The sequence below is a fragment of the Drosophila elegans genome, unplaced genomic scaffold, assembly GCF_018152505.1.
Source record: "Drosophila elegans isolate 14027-0461.03 unplaced genomic scaffold, ASM1815250v1 contig_149, whole genome shotgun sequence".
Taxonomy (NCBI): domain Eukaryota; kingdom Metazoa; phylum Arthropoda; class Insecta; order Diptera; family Drosophilidae; genus Drosophila; species Drosophila elegans.
In genome coordinates this window covers 1646851-1670374 of record NW_024545513.1, presented here as the reverse complement: position 1 = coordinate 1670374, position 23524 = coordinate 1646851, and the positions used below count along the sequence as shown (strand labels likewise).

Here is a 23524-nt window from a genome sequence, read left to right as displayed (position 1 = left end):
AATTGTATTAACTCAAATTTGGTAAATACTAATTATTGAAAATGTATTTTTATCAAATTAAATTTTGGTAAATACCTATACCTGGAGGAAAGGTTTTGTCCTTCTTTCCTTGACCTATTTTAAGCAAAGCCTTAGGACTATAGAATGTGAAAAAAAAATTGTATTTTAATTTTTTCCCTTTTTTTTCGATATGTAGTGTTCCTAACTCTCGTCGTATCTGTGTTCATCTCTCTTCATCTCCACATATCCATCTTTCCTCCATGGTGTTTCATGTGTTTCATAAATTTTGTATGCTCATTATTTTCGGCTATGCGAGAGATATGGCAAAAAGGTGCGGGCCCCTGGTCTCGAACTCTGCACCGCCGTACCCTGAACCCGAACCCTGTAGTACACCCACAACTCCTTGTCCTGCTCTCCCCCCAAAACTACAATTGTTGTTCGGTTCTCTGAGTTGTTGTCTGGCATCCAAAAATTTTCAAGTGACTCAAAGTTTGCCATGTGTGTTTGTGTGTGTGTAAGTGAGTATCTGGGTGCCTGAGTATCTGTGTGATTATCTGTATGTATGTGTAAGAGTGTGTTTGGTGGCAACCTAATTTTTTGGTTTACGTACAGTTTTAATGGGCTTGGGAGCCCGTCAACGTAACTCTCCCTTCGCTTTTGTTGTTGTTTTTAATACTGCTACCGCTGGCTGTTGTTGTTGTTGTTGTCTTTCGTTGTTTTTATTGTTGCTGCTGGCAGCATCCTCCTCATCAACAACAAACGTAGGTAGCTAAATTATAGAAACAACAAAAAGCAAAGAAACGGGAAAAGATAGAGGAGTCAGCAGCAAACTAAAGCAGTGAAAAAATATTACCATTATCATTTTCAATGTCTTTTTAAACAAATAAATATACATTTTAATGATTTTGCTAAAAAAACTTATTCCAGAGCATTTAAAATCTTTTGAGATGCAATTGAAAAATACATTAAAAACAATAAAGATGGTAAAGAAAAGGCATTACAAAATTTAAAATAAATTAATTTGCTTAGTAAGAATTGTTTGTAAGTTTACAATTTTATTGATTCTAAAAATAAATAAAGATATTGTTTTTTTTTAACACATTTTGCACTAGTTTTTTTCGATGTATTCATTTCCCTGTATTTAACTTTTTTTTCATTTGCTAAAAAGCAATTGTTTCTTGTTTATGGCTTGAAGGCAAACACTTTAAATTTGTCCCTTTTTTTGGTTGCTGGTTTTTGTTTCGGTTTCGGTTTCGCTTTAGTTTTCATTTCACTTCTGTGTTTCTGCACAAGTTTTTTATTTCAGACTCGATATAGGTTCCTATATTTAAATAATTCAAAGAAATATATTTCTCATTTATCCTAAATTAGTAAATTTTTATTGAGGATAAAATGTATACTTTTAGTATTGATTTTTCATTACTTTATTAAAGCAGAACATTTTTTTTCAGTAATCTCAGTAATTGTAATTGTCACAAATAATTTTATATATTAACTAAATAAATATAAGTTTTATTTTCGCTTAAAAAGTTTTTTTAACTTTCAGAAAAACCAATATTTTGTGAGAACATATCAAATAAAAAACATTTGCTTTACTTTGCCTTTAAAATGCTTTCAGAAACGTTTGTTTTTTTTTTTTGGGTGACGGGGGCTATTTTTCCAAATTCGCTTCAAATTTCATCAAGTTTCTCCTACTTTTTTTTATTGTTAAACAAACTTTATAAGTGCAGGATTTCCTTTATTTTCCACTTGTTGGGCATAGTTTTATGATTTTATAAATTGGATTGCACTTGCCGCTTTCATCTCAAGCTGTTGATGTTGCTCTTATGCACATATGTTGCTGTTGTAAGTTGTGTTGCTGCTGTTGCTGTTGCTGTTGCTGTTGCTATTGCCTGTTGCCTGTTGCTGTTGTAAGTGTTGCTGGCGTTGTTACTGCTGCTAATTGCGTTTTTGTTGTTGATGTTGTTTGCACTGATGTTGCTGCTGGAGTTGATGTTGCTGCTGGTGATGTTGCTGTTGCTGTTGCTGCTTCTTTCTCCACTGCCATATGGAGTTGAAACTTTTTGTGTTGCCGCCAGGCCAGTTGCTGCTCCTTCTGTTGCTGCTGCTCGCATTTATGGCCAGTTAGTATGCACGGTAAACGCTCGCGGCATAACAACTAAAAAAAGAAAAAAATTCAAACAGAACAAAGTCATCGTGTTTTAAATAGTTTTAAAACTAAGTTTTTAATACGCTTTCGGCGCGGGCAAAATCAAATGCAATTAATTAATGAACAACTGAAATAAAGCAAGCGGAAAATCAAACGAAAACTGAACTCTGGCATAACCGAAAAACTTTTCACATAAAACAGATATGTTTTGGAAAATTTTCGAGACGTGAATTATGGAAAATGTTTGCATTTGCCAAGGCCCCAAAGTGTCCATCTCTCTCTCTCTCACTCTATATTTTTTGTCTCTTTCTAACACATTTGGCAGACACACACACAGACACTCACGAAACGATTTCCGTTTCCTGTGTTCATTAAACTGTCCGAAAAAAGAAAGCGACGGCCGCACGGATACACGAGCGCCAGGCGGCAGATACCCAAATACTCAGATACTTAGATACGCTGGCCACAATTACCAATCCACAAAAAAAATAAACAAAAAATACGAAAAAGCATAAGAAGTCGAAGTGAAGAATATATGAGCAGCGAAGCTAAAGATTAAACAAATTACTTATATTATTGTGGGGCTATTATATGAAGCAGAATATTGTTGTGGATACATATTGGATAATGATGATGGTTAAATCTTAGTTCTATTTTATACATAATTCTGTTCTTAGTGTTTGTTTGACAACTAAAACATATGGATACCAAGTATAGGAAAATATAAGCTTTTTTTTCTGTGATTTATAAATTTTATAGAGTGTTGTTATGGGGAAATAAAAAATGAAATAAGAAAGGACTTCAGGGAGACTACCAAAGTTGTGGATATTAAATTTGATATAATTTAAGAAATGGTACCCTGTTCATACCTATAAAAGTTTTTAAAAAACAAATAACACTAAAATAACTTTATAAACAGATGGACTTTTCCCCCGAAAACAATTTCCAAGAGTATCTTCAACCTTTGCGGGACCATTTAAGCGTATCTGCATCTCAAGTGATTTGCTTGACGAGCTTTCATTACACAATTTTTGCTATTTCTGAGCGGCCATCGAACATCTTTTCGCACATGTTTGGCTTGGAATGGTTGTTGTTACTTTGTTGTTGTTTTTACCTATCTTCAGCGGCGTTGGTTTCTACACATTTTTGAGTCGCTAATGTATTCACAAGATACCGCAGCAAACAAACGTGGACAGACAAAGATCCAGATACTTGTTGGCATTGTTGGTTTGCCGTTTGGTTGTCTCTCGCCTGTTGCTTTGAAGCCAGCCCGGTATCCGCTACTTGTAATTCCCCGGTACTATATACTTGGTACTACTACCCACAACCCACAACCCACCCCTCTTTTAGCCCTCTTTCAGACGGGCCTTAAAAAAAAAGCGGGGGGGCCACGCACACCGCAATGTGAATGACCCTTTTGTCGTCTTCGCGTTCGCCTTCCCCATTTCCTTCGCACTGTGTTGGTTTTTCTCTTTGTGTATTTTTTATACCCGTTACTTGTAGAGTAGAAGAGTATGTTGTGTTCCTTAAAAACTAGCTTGAAGTTGTTCTTAGTTGAACTTCGATATCTTGACAACTATACTAGCTAGACATATGGAATCATGCATATACTAGTTATGTCCATGCAGCAAAACTTTGTTTTCAAATTTTGCCACGCCCACTCCAACGCCCACAAATCGCAAAAGCCTGTCATGTCACTCTGAGATAGGGTAGAGGACAGTAAATAAGCTGAATATGTTTATTCCGTCTAAATCCATCTACTCATAAAAAATGTTCCAAATCGGGCCTCTATTTCAGTAGTTATTTTGATAAATAGAACCCTACAGTTCGGCAGATGGCGCCACTTAAAATGGAATTGTTTTTTTTAATTAGTTAGCTGAGTAATGGGTATCTAATAGGCGGCACACCCGACAGTCCTCTTGTTTTTGTTATTTTGGTTGTTGTGCGGTTACATCTACAGTGATTTCCTAAGCTGTGTGTGTTGTGTTTGTTTGTGTATGTGTGTGTGTTTGGCCAGGGAAAATAATGGAAAATAGTTGAAAATTACGAAGTGCGCCAGCGTATGTAAAGCGAAACCTCACATTACCCAGTTGCCGCGAGGGGCAAAAAAGCGACCAACTGGGCAACAGGTAGTAGGTACTAGGTAGTAGGTAGTAGGAAGACAATCGCGTTTCGAGGGTGATCTATTAAAATAATTATCGATGCAGGCTGGCCTGCAATCATTTCCTATGGCTTCCCATTTTCCCATTTTCGCATTTCGCAGAAAATCTGTGTTTGCAATGTTTGCATGTGTGCCAGGGCTGTTAAAATAGGGGTTAAGGAGGGGTTAAGCGGGGTAATTAGAAGCCCTCGAGCGACATGCACTCAATTTGGAAAGTTTCGAATTTATAGTGAAGGTACATTTTCAGTTAAATGAGCCTAAATATCGACATTCATAACATTGGGGTAGAAAGGTGACAAAAGATGCAGTATCTTAGTTAGCCAAAACCAAAATATAAACATATTTAAATATATTTTAACATATTTCAATTTAGCAGATTAACAGCCATTCTGCTGAATAAAAGGTTTAAATAAAAACCACGTGATTAAAAAATGTCTCGTTGTGCAAAAGCATCTTGTGAAACCCACTTGATTTCCAAGTGGCTGTGCTGATGTTTGTTTTTTTTTAAGAACACGCCAAAATGGGTTAAGCTAATTATATCGATTGCCATCGGAAGTCCGCCACTCCGCAGCTTTCCTTATTTTTTCGGAACCTTTTAGAAGTCGTAAAATGTGTAAAAGACAAAGCAAATAACCGAACGTGACTGGAAATTAAAAAAAGGAACACAAATATGGTTTTTGGTCATTTGCCGATGAATTTCATTTCAAGTCCTCTCTTTCATATACAATATTTCGAAACATAAATGGTAAACGCATCGAGATAAGTGAGTGAGTAAATATGCAAAACCGACAGACAGGTAGAAAACCAAAGGCAAAAAAAAAATAAACAAACTGAAAAATAATGAAATAAAAGAATACAAATGCAATCGTTAACAAACAAAAATGTTCTGCGATCATGTGACGATTTAATAAATTGCTTTTATTGCCTTCATTTCGTGTTTGCACTTGGTCAACGAAATGCTCTTCCAATTCAGTTGAAGTTTACTTCATTTACCAGATATTTGGAGAAGATTGAAACTTCATAAATGTTTTAATTTACAGATATTTAAACACAGATATTTAAATATTAATTTCAAATGTTTTACGCTTTATTTTTCATCCATTCCGGTTTTTATTAAAATTTTTCATTTGATTTAAAACGTAATTTAAATTCAAACCATATTTAATAAAATCCATATAATATTTAATTAAATATTAAATATGAAATTTCGAATTCAATATTCCATTTTTTACTGGTGTAGTTTTTAAATCAACAATCAAAACAAAATCTTTTCGAATTTACTGACTCACGATTAACAAATTTATTGATTTTTCTCATTTTGCAGACATCCTGCATTGCAATGCGATATATTTATGACTAACCCAAGAAATGGATATCGAGCCATATTGCTTATTTCAGCATAAGTGAAATCAAAGGTATTGAATAACTGAACTGCATACAGAGTATCCAGTTATCGATGGCATTATAATTTACGAGTGCCTGAACATTTGCTGAGTCTGAGTCTGAACATCTGGATATATATTTCAATGAAACATGTGGAGGGCAAATTGTTTCCACTGTCTTTATTTTTTTTGGTTTTGTTGTTTTGTTGTGCTGAGAAGCGCCAAGCCGTGATTAATTGTATGTGGACTTAACGGCATGGGGCATATGTGCCTCCCATATATTTTTGGGGGAGTGGCAGATCCCCTCGAAAATGTGCGGCCATTAAATCGCATTAGGTGGCCAGGAATAACAACAAAAACGCATAAAACAACTCTACACTCAAACAAAAATTGTATTGTACAATATTTTATATAGAATATTTAAATTAAATATTAAATCATAATATTAAATATTTGATTTAATTTTATTTAATTTATTTATTAAATTCAATTACCAAAATAGTCAAGCACAAATTTCAAAATGTTTACGATAACTTAAAAATTAAAGCGAAAAATATAAATATATATACTACGATTTTTTGTACCAGTGTACAATCTAATAGAATTTGCACGCATTTTTCGAATCGTTTACATGGCATTCTAATGGATTTGATTTGATTTTGTAGATTCTGGTTCTGCTAGCTTCTATCCACCATTGTCCGTTTTATTGTTTTGCCAAACGTACATTTTGATTGGATTGTGTTTGTAAAAGCATATTACTCAAAATCTGTCTATGTATACGTATACGTATGTTTGCCAATAAATTCGATATGAACGCACTGCCGAGGCCAAACACATTCAAGTTCAATGTTGCCAACAAACAAAAAGAAAAAAAAAAACGAGCAAACCAATTGCAGGAACAGAAAAAAATGCCCCTCAAATAGAAATGATTGTGCGACCGCCAGAAAACAGTGGCATGGAATCTTATTTTTAAATAACCGAAATTTGTTATTGTCACATATGTGGGTTGTCTGGACGTGTGATATACTTTCACTTAAGTGATACATCCATTTTCATTTATTCGAGAATTATTAAGTGAGATTCTTTCGCTTAAGTGCTCTTTCAAGTGTGATTTATTGCCCACAATTCAATATCTGGTATCAGAACAAATCAAATATTTCCACAATACCAACTGCATTTCCCATCGTTTCATTCTGAATTGGAATTTATATAAGATAACTTTGCTAAACTTTCAACTTTTGACCTATCAAAGAGAACATGATTTTTAATTCCATATATAATGTAAAATATAAAATTCAAAATTGTTTTCTTCCTTGATTTATTAGATAAAACATCTGTTGCTCATGTGCTTAATTCGTTCAAAAACATTGGAAGAAAGTGTGAATGAATTTATTAATAGTAATAAGTTAATTTCGATTCTTATTTAACCAAATGAGAAATAATATAAATACAAAATTAACTGTATTAAGACAAAGAGATTCATTTAGCGGAGAATAAGTAAGCTATGTTACTTAGATATAGAAACAATTTAATCAATATGTCCAGTTTTAAATTTCGGATTATTTAAATGTAAGGTATTTTCCAACCAACTTGTGTCACTATTTTCTTTGGCTTTATTTCCCCAGACACCACATGACATCCATCAGTTATAAACTTACATCTTCAGTCGATTTCTTTTTGCTTCAGTTTACTTTTTGTTTAGAGTTTGGATTGACTTTAGATGCCAACCATGGTCAGCTGAGCAATAGATCGTCATCTCTCCACCAAAAACAGCTCCACTCAGGCCCCTTTTTACCCCGCGATTCAATCAGTTTTTGGTTTTCGTTCCCCTTGGCCAACATTTTTATTATTGAAAATTGTTATTTTGCTGCCCAGAGAGAGAGAGAGAAGAAGAAGTTGAAATTGAAATTGGGCGCAGCTGGCTGGAACTGTGACTGCTCCTCCCCATTTTTTCATTTTTTTTTGATGATTTTTTTTTTTTTTGCAGACTCCAGTGTAGCATATTTCCGCCTTGGCTGAGGCTTCTGTCTATCTTCATTGGGATTTATTTTTGGGTGTGTCGGCTGTCGCACCTTTAAAAAGCCAGTGGCAAGAAGGGAAAAATCTGTGAAAATCAGGCAAATGTACAACAACATTCGACACTTCAGCTGGGCCGGCTGTCAAGTCAAGTCATCTCGACTGGAGTCGAGTCGAGTCAAGTCCATTTCATTCCATCACTCTCAACTGCAGCCCGGTTTCTGTATGCCTATCTATTGGCTCTGACTCTGACTCTGACTTTGGCTATGGCTTTCACTTTGAGCGCAGATTTTTTCCCATTTTCCGCTCACTAATTTTTCCGGATGCAGTTCGTCGCCTTCCTCTGCCTCCACCACTGCCTCTCCCTCAATTTTCCATCAGCGTCGTCGTCGTTTCTGGGGGCCCGCATCATTTCGACTTCCTTTAAACAAAACAAAAATGAAGAAAAACAACGAGGCCGAAATTGACCTTTGTCTAGGGCCAATCTGAAACTACACTTGGCGAAATTGGAAGGATATATAAGATAGTATTCGATTTTATAAACTATGTTTAATGGGAAATCATTTTTAAAATGCGACAATACGTTTTATGTATTTGCTGACTTTGAATTGAGACCAAATGCGTGAAATGGTGAGGCGCAACAAACTTAAGTCGCTTTAAAATAGGTGGCAACGCCGGACGTAAAAGTTACCAATTGCAATTAAATTCTTCTCGCCCTTTGACGACAATTTATTATTTTTGTCTTCACTTGGCTTTATTATTGGCCTTGCCGATGGTAAAAGTTCTTATAATAAGCTGAAATAATATTACTAGCAGAGTTGCCAGACATGTTAAGTTGGGACTTCATTTTACACGTCTGGTATCTTTGCTTATATTATTTCATGCATTTTAAAGCGCTTACTACATTTTAAGAGATTTTTCTAATCTTGAGTTGATCTTAAAGCTTTCTTTCTTGCACTGTAATTAACCATTCCGCTCCCGAAATTTCCGCCGAACAATCTTTTTGTGATTTTGTCATTTTGCCATTGCTATTTGGACATTAATTATGCTGGTTGATGCGTAAATTTCCGCTTCAGTTTTTGTAAAGAAGAGCAAAAACGGAAAATGAGAAAAAACTGTGCCACCCACCCCCCCTTTTGAAGTTTTTTGGGTATATAAATCTTTGAATGACAGTTGAGCTATTATTCCCATTATTATTATTATTGGCACTAATCTGGTTGCTGTTCGGCATGATTTGGCTCCCCTTAACCGATTGCTGATTGTGATTAATGGCTTTGGACTTGGGATTTTGGATTTGGGGTATTGGGGACTTGTGCTCTCCGGCTCTCGAGGTCTTCGGAACTATTATTTGTTCGGTTTTAATTTATGGCTAGACATCACATATAGAATATGGTGTACGGGTGTATAGGTGTATATATAGCAACGATACCGAAACCGATGCCGTGTGAAAACAAAAGCGAAACGCTATAGCTTAAGGCTGGAAAGCCATTTAATGCCAGGCAGCAGCGATGTGCTGTCACTCACTCCCTCACTCACTCATTCAGTCAGTCATTCAGTCAGTCAGTCAGTCATGCAGTCAGTCGTTCAGTCAGTCATTCATTCAGTCAGTGGGCAAAGGTTCAAAGGGCATAAGCACCTCAACGAATTTCCCACTCCAGCGTTTTCACCCAGCAAATTGAGTGCACAGAAAAGGGATAATCGTGCCGAAAAGCCCCGAAAGGTTTTCAACCGTCTCACGTACACTCATCCTTTTTGCCCAAAAAAAAAAATTAAAAAAAAAAAAACATGAAAAATAAGAAAAACAAGAAAAGAACCGATGAAATCTTCGATTTCTGTTCCGAATTTCCCGTTTTTAGTGCGCCAGAGCTCAAAGGCAAGTTAAATGCGGAGTCTATTCGAAGAATTTTGGTGTTTGTACAGCCAAACAACGTAAAACACCCGGAAAAATACTTACAAAAAAAAACAAACAGGGAAAATGCTTTTTAAAAGACTTTTAAAGTACCCTTAGTTATCAGTTTAAATTTATTTATGCTAGAGAGTTTATTTATATATAACAAATGGCTATTTAATAATACCTTATCATAAATATTGATAAAAAATGTGTAATTCAAGCAAATCAATTTTTAGAACTTTATATTTATATTCAAATTTAATATTAGTTTCACAATTTGTTAAATTTATTACATGATAACCAATATATAATTAAAAAAAAACATGGAGAAGAAAATTTTAAGCAAATGAAGTTTATATATAATGACTAAACTTTATTCCTATATATATTTTTTGAGACCCATAATTAAAATTTGAAATAAGTTTTTACAATTTTATCATTTCATGCAAAGTTACAAACAATTGTAAAGTAATAATATGTATTATCTTATAATTAATTATATTGAAACATAACTTAAAGAATGGAACCATTGCTTAATATTCTATTTACCATATAATTATTAAAATAATAGTATACTAGAAGTTATATACCTATGTGGAATAAAGTTCAACATACCCCGCTTTGTGCAGCCAACCATATAAATATCAGTTGGATGTATAACTGCCTGTGTGTGGCAAGCGAAAAATGGCAATGTCCAAAAGTGGCAAAAGGGATTTCTGGCTGGCTGTTGGCAGGCCCCCTTCGTCACTTCCTTTTGCCAAGCCCAACCTGCCCTTGGGCCCGAAAATTGAAATCGAAGCCGTAAAGCAGTGGCAAAAGGGATCGGGATCCGGATCGGCATCGAAATCGGCATCGCAATCGCAATTGGGGTCCCTGGAAAACGAGCTCAACACAAACACCAAGGAAATACAATAAAAATATTTACCATTGTCGTCGCGCAGGTGAGGCGGGCAGTGTAAAAGGGTTAAAAGGGGGCTCAGGGGGTGGGCTAACAGGGGTTGTGCGGGGAAAAAAAGCTGCCTTGCACCTCCTTTTCAATGACCAACAAAAAAGGAAAAAAAAACATCGTAATAAATAAATGAAAATGACGAGGGCAATTGATTTATGTTGCCGTTGCATAACTTTTATGCAGCACTGTGTTCGAGTGTGTAAATGGAAAGGCAAGGAATTAGATTTATTTCGGGTTCTTTCGTTCTGTTTTCCTTTCAAGCTGAATTACCTAAATGTTATCGGCAAAATGCTTTACCATATTATCATTGTTCTTCATTTAAGTAGAGTTCAGGGTAAAAGTTCAATACAAAATTAAAGTATTTTAATTAATTCATTTTTTAAGTCTGAATTATTATTTTTTAAAGACTCTGTTCTTATTTTCTACTAGTCAAGTTTTTGGTATTTATTTTAATATATTTTTTAAAAAGATTTTATTTATTATTTATTTACCAAGAACTAAGCCAATTTTTGTACAATTTTTTATGAGAGTTTTCAAAATGCTTAAAAAAGTTACCAAACTATTTTTCCACTTATTTTCTGCAACGTTGACCAAAAAAACTGCTGGCCAAATGCAAACTCAGCTAGAAAACTGCGAGCTGCGAACATAAATAAATGGTCATATGCAGATATATATATAAACTTCACCCATTAACACAGTTTTCACTCGGATATTTAACCCAAATAACAGTAACCCAGAGAGACAGAAGACATAAGACCAAAAACAGAAGACAGAAGACAGAAGACAGAAGAACGAGGAAAAGCCGAAGAATGAAACAGCAAAAGTCGTCACCACATCAAGAAAAACGAATGAAGAGCGAAGAATTTCTTAAAGCTTGCGAAAAAAGAGGAAAGCAAAAAGATTTGCTTAAATAAAGAATAAGCCCAAGAAGATTCGAAAAAGGGGCGAACAAGGTGACTCTACCTGTTTTCTCATGGCTCAAACGCAGTACAACAAAATTTAGCAGAACAATGTTTTTAAGTAGCCTAAAAATGCTTTATCTAATTTTATTAATATTTTAAGATTATAAAAATGAAATTAAAGATATAAAATAATAGATAAAATAAATAGCAAATCTAGAAAATTTAAATAGGAATATTAATACTAAAAACATAGTAAATAAAAATATTTTGTATTCAATTTCCCTTTTTTTTTAAATAAAATAAATTAAATTAAAAAGTGTTATTATTAAGTCATGCAACTCAATATGCATTGTAATTTGTATTATTATTAAAGACTTAATATTTTATTTAAATATTAAATATAACATTTTGAAATCAATAATCAGATATTTATTTATTTTTTTTAAACCGTCTAGTAAATAATCTAAGCTTTAGAATATAAACATGGGAGTATGTTTAAATACTAATTTCCACTTTTTCATTGACTATTTTCATCTCTTGTATCATAATGTTTTTTTACTTCAAAAACTAAACTTTAGAATCTACATTTGGAAATATTTTTAAATGCTAAAATCCTATTTGAATGGAATATTTTTTCTGTGATATCACACAACGTCTTTTTATCTGCTGTCGCTGCATGCAAAAACGTTGGAAAACCATTGAATTTTTAGCCCCGATTTGTCAAAAGCAGAGCCAACAAAATACCATCCCGCTCTTTATACAAAGTCCCTCCATTTTCCACCATGCGAAAATCGCAAATCTCGCAATGAAAGCATATCAAAGCATATCAAAGCCAGAACACACGAAACAATGATGAATCAAGGTGAGAACCGGCAAAAAAATGGGGCGGCGGTGGAAAATTGCTGACTAGTTGCTGCCCAGCTGAAGGAAAACTCAAAGAAACGCGGGGTCGGGGTCAGAGGTCAGGGGTCGGGGGTCGGGGGTCAGGGATCAGGAGGCGTATCAACCTCCATCAGCATTTGGTTGACAATGGCAGAAGGTCAAAGAAAAAAACGAAAAATTGGGTGTGGGAAATTGGTCGAACATTTTTTTCTTCCAATTGAATATTTCAATTCATGTGACCTTAAGGGCAGTGAAATTTTAACAAAAGTTTTAAATAAAAGAAAAAATATAACTATTTTGGCGAGTAAAAAAATAATTGTATATTTTAATAGCGAAATTATGTTTCACAAAGAAATTTCCATTTGTCTAATTATCTTAATAATTAGTACATTTACTTAAAAAAAATATAATTAAAATAAAGGAACTTCATTTGTTTATTAAGTCTGCTTAAAGCATATACAAATCTTATCGAAGTACTATAAAGTTTAAAAAAGTTTATTAGTTATTAATAATATCCAAAATGTATGCTTATCTCACAACAATTTGTTTCAGAAATAAATAACCTTTGTCTTACTATCTTAATAATTTGTGCATTTATTTAAAAAAAAAATTTCAAATAACTTTAAATGAGAACTTAATTTGTTTATTAAACAAGGTCTGTTTAAATTGCCTTCAAGTCTTGAGTAGGAACTCAATATTATGTCAACCAATTCCCTTGTGTAAAACGCTTTTCCTTTTTTCCCTTGACTCTTCCTCAATTTGTCATTTATTTTCCGCTTTATTTCTTCGCCACTGAACTCCTCCTCCTGAAATACTTTTCCTTAATGTGAAACAAAAAATTTAAATATTTCAATTGGGACTGCCTGTTTTTGCTGTGTTGTTCGCAACTTTTCTCTACTTTGAAGTATATATTTCATGGCATTATTTTTATTTATTATTGGCTTGTCGACGGCCTCTTCTTTCGATTGTTGTAAATTTGTATTTATATTTATATTTATTTTGGTTTTGGTTTTGTTGCTATCATATTTCTTATTCCTGACATAATGCGCACCTGATGCCCGAAAAACACATTTTGCGGTGCCGTCTTTGGATATCTTTTAAGCCACCAAACACACACACACCTTCTTCTTCTTCCACATTTCGTCCCCCTAGTTTTCCATTTTTTCATTTTTTTTTTTGTTTTTCCTGAGAGCTTTTCAGCGCGAACATTAGCGGGATTCTCTGGTTTTCAAGCGGGGAGTGCAATAAATCCAGATCCAAAATGATTTTCTGGGGGAGCCGTGCTTTGAGATGGTCGCGTGATTGGATCGTTAGGCAGGCCATTTTCCCTTTCCAGTCCTCTGCCCCTATTTCCATTTCAAGTTATGACGATGTCCCCTCCTTTGGCTCATTTTTCCCACCTCCGCCTCTGTGTTTTCTGGCCATTTTCGAAAATGGCTTTGGCAATTTCTTGGCTGCCGCGTAATGAAAACGGACAGGTGTGCAAGGCCTGGCCAAAAAAAAAATCACCTCGCCCCTCCATCAATAGGCCACCCACCACCCCCTCATGACACAGAAAAAAATTGATGAGAAATTATACTAGTTTTGATGAAATTCCGTTTCAATTTGGTTTTAAACATGTTCGAATAAATAAAGAAATATAAATTTTTCATTTTTCAATGGCCTGAGAACATCAAATTGATACACTGGTAAAGAAAACGTAGTAAATTCAAATATTTTTCGCATTGATTTTCATACACTGCTGTTTTTAGTTTTTAAAATATAAAAATATACAACATTTTTACAATTTTTCATTTGACTTATTACCTAAAACTTCAAGTATAATTAAAACTAAAGTTAAATTAATATTTAACACGTTAAATAGAACATTTGAGTGTTAATTCATACAATTTAATATGCATTGTATTTTAAATAATGATTTAATATTTAATTTATACATGAAATATTTATATTTTGAATTCTACAGTCAGATTTTTATTTGTACTATATTTTGTATCAACTTTTTTTTTCTGTGCATCCCTGCGGCTGCTGCTGATTTGCGTAACTTTTCATTTGGGTAGCGAAATGTCGCTGATGATGATGGGCCACGGGCTAAATGCTCATGTTGATGATAGCCCAACGCCCATAGGCGTTGTTGGATTTTCCCTGCAGAAATTTTCTGCATTTTCCAGCGACTTGCATGGCAGAGGTGCGAGTGATTTTTCAACGAGGCCTAGGGAAATATGTGCAAAATGGTTCCATATGTCCTAGATAAAAAACCCACACACACCTTTAAATATAAAATGTTACAAAGAATTCTTAAAAGTTTAGAAAGACTCTTTGAGTATAGGAAATTAGTTTTAAGTGTATTTGGATTGAAAAAAAAACCAAAATCTCCTGCTAATAAAAGCTGGGTTTCATATTTTATTTTAATTTTATTTTTAAATTTTAGAGCATTATTTTTAATCAATTTCCAACATATATTCGATTTGTTTATTTTTGAAAGTGTTTATAATAATACATCATTTGCAAATATCTAAGATGGCAATGTATATATTTTTCCGCCTTATTAAAATTCCTCCAAGTTGTTGACAATTTATATAATATTTTTTTCCTGGCTCTCTTTTTTTCTGCGCTTTGAGTGCATTTCATCTTTGACCCCAACTTTGGCTCTGTGTCTGTGCATTGGTTTTTCCTCTTTTGTTTTCCATTTTCTATTTGCCATTTTCTCATTTCGTTTTTTTTTATTTCTTTTTTTTTATTTTTTTTTTTTGCAATTTTGTGCGCCTAAGCTTGCCGTGCGTGAGCTTTTGTGTGTGAAAACAGGTTTCACTGATTTTCAATTTCAATTGTCTAATACTGACTGGGAATGTGTGTGTGTGAGTGTGTGCTGGGCTGCCTTAGTGTGTGTGAGTGTGTGTGGTTGTATTTGTTTTGTTCCATTTTTATTTGCCCACATTAGCAATTTCTTTTGTTGACTCGTTGGCATCGTCAGGCCTACTCCTCAATCTGACCTAACCGCATGAACCACCCACTTATTGTTATTGTACCAGACCACACAACCACCCAACCACCACCCCCTTTTCGGCTTTCTTTTCGTCCCCCACATTTTTCTCGGAGACGATGTGCGTGATTTTCCACTGGTAGACAGATACAAAAACGGAAAAATAAATAAATAAATAAATAAATAAAAATAAATACAAATTAAATACACAGTAAACATTGTATGTTACATTTAAATTAAACTCAAAATTAGAATATAAATAAAATCAATTTTAAAGTCCTTGATTTGATACTAAAATATTTGAACTAGTTAAAAAAAACATTAGATTAAAATGTCTATTTAAGTTAAAAATTAAATACAATTTTCGGTTACTAAAATCTATTTCAAAAGTAGTCAAATTAAATAAAAAAAACTCAAAACAGTAATGGTTGAAATTCAAAGCTTAAAATTTTTTAAATTGAGCATAAAACACTTGAACTTACCACGTTTTTTTTTACCCGTGTAGGCATCCCAAATCATCGAAACCCTCCTTAATATGATCTCCGCCAGCTATTGTATTTGATTGTTGCTCACTTTTTAATACTTTACTTTTTATTTATTTCGCATCCACGTTTTTCAGTTTTTTTCTTCATCATCTTCTTCTTCGCTTTCGTTTCGTCGAGCAATTCATTTGTGCTTTAAATTAATGTAATCAGCTCAATGTTCTATTTTCTTCCTTGTTTCCACGTCGCTTTCTTCTTTCCCTTTTTTTGCTTTCGATGCGGTAATGGCACTTGATTCCAAGTCACAGTCTTCAAATTGTGTTTAAAGATAATGGGGGAGAATAGATATTAAAAACAGTTGCATAACAGTGAAATTTGTAAGCGAAATTAGACATTTAAAATATTTCTATAAAACAAATTAACAATATTAAGCCAGGGCAAATTCCTGATTGAAAACTTTCCGCAAAAATGAATCGTACTTCACTTAGAAATTGAAAAATACTCTGAATAAACATTTTTCTAACTTTTTCCCCACTATTTTCTTCTTGCAGGATTGCAGTGCAAAGAGCGCAGTGAAAACTCTTAAGGATATGCAATTTCCTTATCAAATGAAAAATGAAAAAAAAGAAAGCCAGCAATAACAACAACAGTCGACAGGATGCCAGCTCCCTTGCACCATATTAATTTTTATTTTTCAAGTGTCTGAAATACAACAAACAACGAAAAAATAATACAAAAAAAAAAAAAAATAAATACGAAAAAAGAGAGGAGAAAAGTTTAAAGACGCCGAAGGCAAAAGTTCACATAAAGCAGCCGAAAAAAGTTTTTCAATTATTGTAAAAAGTGTTAAAACGAGATAGGGCCACCGCGAGCGAGCGAGCGAGACAGCGAGAGGGGGCTATAAGAGTGCGAGCGAGGGAGCCAGCAATTATCTTTCATAAGCAAAAAAGTTTGGCAGGCAAAAGAGCAAACGGAATAAGACGAAAACGGGCCGACGGGGCGAATTAAATTTAATTAATTGCTCTTTCAAGTGATCCCAGTCACGCCCACAAAGAAATAAATTACAAATATTAAACGCGATAATTTTCCGCTTATTTCATTAAAGCAGCCCACCAAAAAATAAAATTAAAAATAATAAAGAAAGAAGAAGAAGAGCGGTTGGCAGAGCAGTAGAGGTCACCGAAAAGGGGTCACCGACATCTAAAATCCGAATTCAAGGACTAAAAACGCCAGGATAAGAAGCCGCGAAGCCAGGGTAGCGACCAACGAACCAAAAATGAATCCGACGCCCGTGGGCATTGGATTCGGATTTGGTCGCAAGCCGCCCAACAAGGCCAGAATGCGTTCCCGCTGGCGACCCCCGGCGACAGTCCCACTGACCCTGACCCCGACCCCAGACCCCGCCGAGGGTGACAACCCTGCCGCCGACCCGCTGCAGGAATCAGAATCATCCTCCTCCTCCTCCTCGCCCATCGGCGACCGCCATCCACAGCACCACCGAGCCACCGCGCCGAGGCTGGAGCTGGAACACCACCACGCACCACAGCACCACCGCCAGCGCGACCAGTTGACAACCCTGGCGCTGCTGCTAGTGGCCCTTGTGGCCCTCAGCAACCTGGAAACCCTGCTCGCCGTGCGCACCGAAGGACCACGCAACCGCCATGGATCACCAGGTAATTTAAAGTTTTATATATTTTAAATAAGTATATCCTAATATCAAAAAAAGGTAAAAAAAAACCTAGTAAATTAAAAAATTTTGTACACAATTGAAATATTTTTAAGGATCTTACAGATAAAATTCTTCTATAAACACAATACTAGATTAAGTTGTTTTTGGCTGCTGCTGTCAATGCGTTTAACTTAAAGCCCATTGTTAATTTAAAATGCCGTTTAGGTACTGAAGTTTATTATTTATAAATGCTGTCAAGTAGATTTTCATTTAAAATTCCAAACATTCGCCTATCCCACCATCCTTTTGCGCCATTCAAAATGTCATTGATCTCCTTGCTTTGACTCGCAAAACATTCCTCTTCGAAATTCCCCGACATGTTTGACTTATAAATTAGGGAGACTTTGTGACTTTTTCCACCCTCCCGCTCGGCTCACTGTGTGGAAATTGCATTTCCTTAATTTGTCGCCTCCATATATATATATTGATTAGCACTTCACACCAGCAAATTAATGCACAAAGCGAACTGTTTGTGTGAGTGGCGGTAACTGGTCGTGTCACTTGAAAATCTTGCCCGCAGCATGACCAACATTTCCATATCCCATTCCCATTCCCGTTCCAAGTCTCATTCCCATTTCCCCCCTCGATTCCTACGAAAATTATGAACGCCGTGAGGGGCGAGGAAACCCCGGCAAGACAATCGAAAGAAAGCAGTCAGCAGTCAGCAGCCAGGCCGCAAAACCAAACCCAAAACCAAAGCCAAACCAAACCGTATATAAAAAGGCACTGAGATTCAAACCGAGCTGCCCTCCATGGCAAAACAAAAAATTAATAAAATTACAAAAATCGTTACAGACCGAAAACAAAAGCCAGACAACACAAAACAAAAAAAGGTTGAGCAAAAAATGTAAGGAGAGAAAACCGAGTGGGGGGTGAGAGAAAAGCGAATCCCTCGCCACATTCCCCGCAAATTCTTTGCTGTCTTTTGGTTTCTGCTATCGCCGCCTAAAATACAGGGTATCGAAGAAAAATGATTTTATTTTTAATAGTTTTGGATGTTCCAAAGTCGTAAAATATGTTTCAGCATACAATCGATAAAGCTTGTCTCATCGATGGCTGGAACTTAAGAATTCGCGTATTCCTCTTACTTAAACAAAAGCAAGACGTAGAAATTTTTTATAATTGTATTCCACATAATAAACCATCTGCCTCGATGGCAACTATGTATTATTGTAAAAAACTGGTTTGGGTCTATAAAGTGGCTTTAATTCATTACAAGTTCGTATTTTATTTTTAAAGCCTTTTCCAGTACATTTGATCAATTGTTTTTCCAATGTTTCTGAAGCATTAAAACTCTCTAAATACTCCCTTGAGTTTGATAAAGCATCTGCATAATTAGCAACTTAGTAATGTTGTAAAAAACTAGTTTGGGGCAATAAAATGACTTAATTTATAATTTTTTTTTTTTCGCAGTAAATTTGTATAACTGATTTTACAATGTTTCCACAGCAGTTGCTACAATATTGTACAATGCAAATATCAGCAAGTTGTATTTTATTTGTTTCTGTATTACATTGAGATAAGGGGTAATACCCATTCGTAAGCCATTTTATGGTTGTTATTGCTGCTGTAGTGACTGTTGCTGATGTTGTTGCCGTTAGTGCTGCCAGAAATTATGAATCAGGAAGTCTTAATAAGCGCAATTTCAAGTCGTTAGTCACACAAAGTAGAAAAAATGCTGGAAGCTCTCGAGCCACGTCTTTGGCAGTGCTCTGAATTCTTATTTTCTTTTTTTTTTGTCAGAGCTCTCCTTCTCACACACGAACACACACAAATCACACACATATCGCTGGCTATTAGCGCCTGTATTCTACAGAATACCATACTTTATATGTACATATATGGGGGCGGTCATTTTGCAGCGGTCCCTGTGTTTGCCGTTGATTTTAATTAAGTGAAACGTTTTAATGTGCGCCACAGATTTTCAGATTTTCTGCCCTTGATGCAGGCGGTACTACTACTATATTATGTTGGACTTTCATGGGCAACTCTATGAGTATTTACAGTGTGTAGAGCAAAAAACAGAAAAAAAATGAGATGTGTAAACAGTAAATGTCAAGACAAGCGATCAAATTGCTTATTAAGGCAAATGAAAAATGAGTAGGAAAATAAATGGTGAAGGGAATGCTGAGCAAAGAGCGTTGATAAATGTCCAAGCCAACGATTTCCCGGGGAATTAAACAAATGTCATGAAACTCACAAGATAATCCGTTTAAAAGAAACAAAATAAAACATTTTTCAACGCTTTTAGCCGGCTGTCAGCCAGTTGTCAGTTTATGCTTCATGATTTTGGGCTTAGCAAGGGGGCAAATCGATAATTGTGGCAGAAAAACATGCAAAGCTTATAAATGCCATAAAATCAACATTAGTCAAACTTGATTACCATGTAAATGTTTGGTATTTTAAATCATATAAACGTTAAATTTTCGTGAATTGTAAGCCAATTAAAATGATGTACTTGGTAAAATGTGTAGGGTTCTTAAAATTTGTTTAATATTTTTCAAGGTGCCTTCTTCAAAAATTACTCATAATAAGCTTGCAATTTTAAATATGTTTCAAGGTGCTTCTTGAACAAATAAATGAATAATTCTAAAGATTTCTTATTATTAAACTAAACCATTAACTTTTAAACTTTGAGAACCATTTGAATGCTTTAAGTCTCAGCTTTTTAAGATTTGACTGTTTAGTTAAATTGATGTGATACAGTTTCCTTATCTTAAGATGTTTTTTTTATTTACTGAGACTATCTTGCTCTCCTACTATATGCAATATGTACTTCAAAGATATATCAAAAAGAAAGGGCCAGCAATTGCAATATAAAGTCATTTAATACAATTTGCTGATTGCGCTTGGCTGCTGCTGCTGATGTTGCTGCTGCTGATGTTGCTCGTGTTGCTCGTGTCGTTCTTGGTGCTGATGGTACCTTTTGACATTTGAGCAGTGCTGCTGCTGCTGACAATGCAGCTCTGCCACAGTGTGACGCACACTTCCGTGTCCTCGTAGGCCCAAAAACCCATACCCCCCTGCAGTTACCATTCAAAGAGCAAAAGCCAAAGGCTGAAGAAATGGCTTTAATGGCATTTAATAAACATGGCACAAACAAAATTTGAGGGGGTAACAGAGGGGGGAGAGTCTTTGAGTGGGGACCTCATAACAACCGGCAACCGGATTCAAATTCCAGTTTCAATATGACGCCGCTGTTGCTGTTGCTTCTGTGATATTGCAGTTGCTGCTAATGCTGTTGCTGCTGTTGATGACGAGCCAGCGAGAGAATGCCGCAGTTTTAAGGAGTCGCTTGCCTCATCGTAATCAGCCTTATGATCATCAACATCATCATCATTATTATTATGCATTATCATCATCGCGAATGTGCTAGTTACAGAGTGACACCCATTTCCATGCAATGAAATGCAATGCAATGCAATTCAACGCACTGCAAGCAAACTCAAAGCAGTGGACGACGATGTCGTTGATACCCTACCATCGAAAGGTAGTCGGAAAATATTAAAAATTCCTATTTATATTTAAAGTTGTATGGTTATAAGACTTTTGTGGCAATTATTGATACTCTAATTTTGAGTTTAATGGCTTTCTATTTAAATTGTGCTAAACTTTCTTTGTTTTTTGGAAATCTGTTTCCTAATTAACTTTCTTATGTTTCTTTTTAAATATTTGGGAAATATTACATGTTTTCTTATTAAATAAAAAAAAATATTTGTTTCTTTGTAATTCGAGACAAACACTAGTATTTTTTTCTTTACAAAATAAAAAAAAGGTAGTTTAAAATACAAATTGAATTATTTAATTACAATTTATAATAGTTCCTTTCAAAACAGTCAATGCTTTCCGTTCTATAAGGTACATATTATATAGATTTCTGTGTAGGCTTGGAGATTGGAGTTTGAAGACTCATGCCATGAGCATTTGCCATTCGTTCAACCTTTCCAAATCACAGCTGCAGCTCGTTTTCACTCGCTTGTTGCTGTTGTCATTTGGCCTTTAATCACAGACGACGGCAGCAACATCAGTTGCAGCACCAGCAGCAGCAACATCAGGCCGCAGCAGCAGCATCGCCGGCAGCAACCGCAGCATCAGCAGCCAAAGCCACTGCTTCTTCTTTCCACTCACCAATACACTGACAGGCACACACACAAAGGCAGTTGGCCAGTGGGTGGCTGTTGACCGCAAAGTTAATTGCAGTGTGTGTTGCAGTTGCCTTTTGTTGCTGCTGCTGTTGCTGCTGCTGTTGCTGCTGCTGTTGCTGCTGTTTCTGCTGCTGATGTTGCTGCTGTTGCGGTCGCTTGCCCCGTTGCGGGCAAATAACTTTGCTAATACTTTGACCAACCCAAAAGGCTCTTGGCAAACTTTACCACTAAAGGCAAACACACACAGGCCTACACTGCAAAAAAAAACAAAGCAGAGAAAAGCCCTTCAGAATCAAAATCAAATCCTTTATGGTGCCTCTTAGTCTCAAACTTTGCAACAAAAATATTTAAACATTTTTTTAATGCCATGCATTATTAAGCAAAGATACGCTAAACTGTTAAACAAAAATTAGGGAAAAGCCCTTTGGAATCAGATAAAAAAAACTTTTAAGCGCCTCAGTCACATGTAACATTACAACAAATATGACAAAAATATTTCAAAATAATAAAAATAGAACATTAAATGTTATAAGTTTACTAAGACACGCTAAAGAAAAATCAAAATCCCTTTAAGTTTTTGTCTAATCTTTAAAATATTGCAATAATAGTGGTATAAAAATTATTTTTTAACTTTTAACTTGAATATTTTGAATATCTAAGAAAGGCAATTTAAAGAAGTACACTTACACGAGGAACACACAAAAATTACACTACAAATAAAGTAAAGTCCATAAGTTTTTTTTTCATTCAACTCACCTATTGTTGTGACCGCTGCTGTCGACTTTCGCCCAACGGTTTGGCATTTGCTCAATGCTCAACTGTCGCGGCCATTTAAATTGCATGCCAATGTCAATAAATATGCTCATTGGTGTATTCCGGTCGCCAAGGCGATCTGAAATGGAATCCCAGTCAATTTGTAGGCAAATCTAGCGGCTTTTCGCGTCTCCAACCTTCTTCTTCTTCTTCCAAACCGAGTTTACAAGCTCAGGTGAAAACCAGTTCAAACTGCAATCTCCAAACGCAGTTGCATTTGCAGTTGCTTTTGCAGTCGCTGCTTAATGCTTAATGCTTGGCTGCCTTTTTTTCCTCTGGCTAGCCGGCCGGCTCTAATTGTTGCTCTTGCTCTCAGAGTTGCCCAACTGTAGTAAAAAAAAAATAGTTGAATAAATATAAACAAAATATATACACCATATTTTAATAATTGTATGTTTTACCTGTCTGGCACAAATACTTATTTTTATTATATTTGCAGAATTGGAATAAAAAATTATATTTACAAAAATATAATCAACAATTTTAAGTTCGTAGCTTGAATCCTTTGCTTTGAAAATATTCGAAAAATCATTAACATTTTTATCGGTAAACATAAGCTAGCCCTAAAAAAACAATATAATGTCGACACAAAAATAATACTTTATATACATACATACATTTTCTAATAGTTCACTTAATAAGCATTATTTTTAGATTAAAATGTGTTTAAAAATGTGAAAAACCAACTTGCCTGCAAATAATTACATATAATATTTATTTAGGCTTATCTTGAAATCGTCAAAGAGTTCAGCTCCGATGTTTCTCGTTTTTATCACAATGATTCTTTGTTTTTGTTGCATTCTCTTCATCTTTCGTCTCGCTTCGCAGAGTGTGAGAGGGAGAGAGAAAGACGATCGGTGTGTGAAAGGGTGAGGGGAGCAAAAAAGGTGCGGGAGGCGAATGCCGGTAATAACATCATAGGTCAGCCGGTTGTTTTTTTGATTTTTTTGATTTTCTTTTTTTAAATTTATTTTATTATGTCTACCCTTACCCGCCATTAGTATTCCGTCTCTTTCTCGCAAAGGTATTTTTCAGGCATT

At 35.1% G+C, this 23524-nt stretch overlaps 1 protein-coding gene and 1 long non-coding RNA gene across 4 annotated transcripts in view; one reads left to right on the top strand and one right to left on the bottom strand.

The window, feature by feature from the left end:
• The window catches only part of LOC108137245 (low-density lipoprotein receptor-related protein 2), a 163300-nt gene that overhangs the window by 10856 nt on the left and 128920 nt on the right, over positions 1–23524 (top strand). The window contains exons 1-2 of one of the 2 annotated variants that reach the window (XM_041710579.1): positions 5635–5725; positions 16349–17470. In XM_041710579.1, the coding sequence (XP_041566513.1) occupies positions 17074–17470 (397 nt within the window). In that variant the 5' untranslated portion in view covers positions 5635–5725; positions 16349–17073. Of the gene's footprint in view, positions 1–5634; positions 5726–16348; positions 17471–23524 lie in introns of those variants that run through there. The other variant, XM_017258827.2, reaches the window with a different exon arrangement.
• Positions 1993–23208, bottom strand: LOC108137246. Of its 2 annotated transcripts, none has more exons than XR_001774028.2 (4): positions 22622–23208; positions 22428–22563; positions 15798–16106; positions 1993–2158 (listed from the first exon to the last, which is right to left on the bottom strand). It is a non-coding gene; the product is annotated as an uncharacterized LOC108137246 (long non-coding RNA). The 2 variants fall into 2 exon arrangements; XR_001774027.2 differs by lacking the exon at positions 1993–2158 and adding an exon at positions 14791–15451 and having other exon boundaries at positions 22622–23196.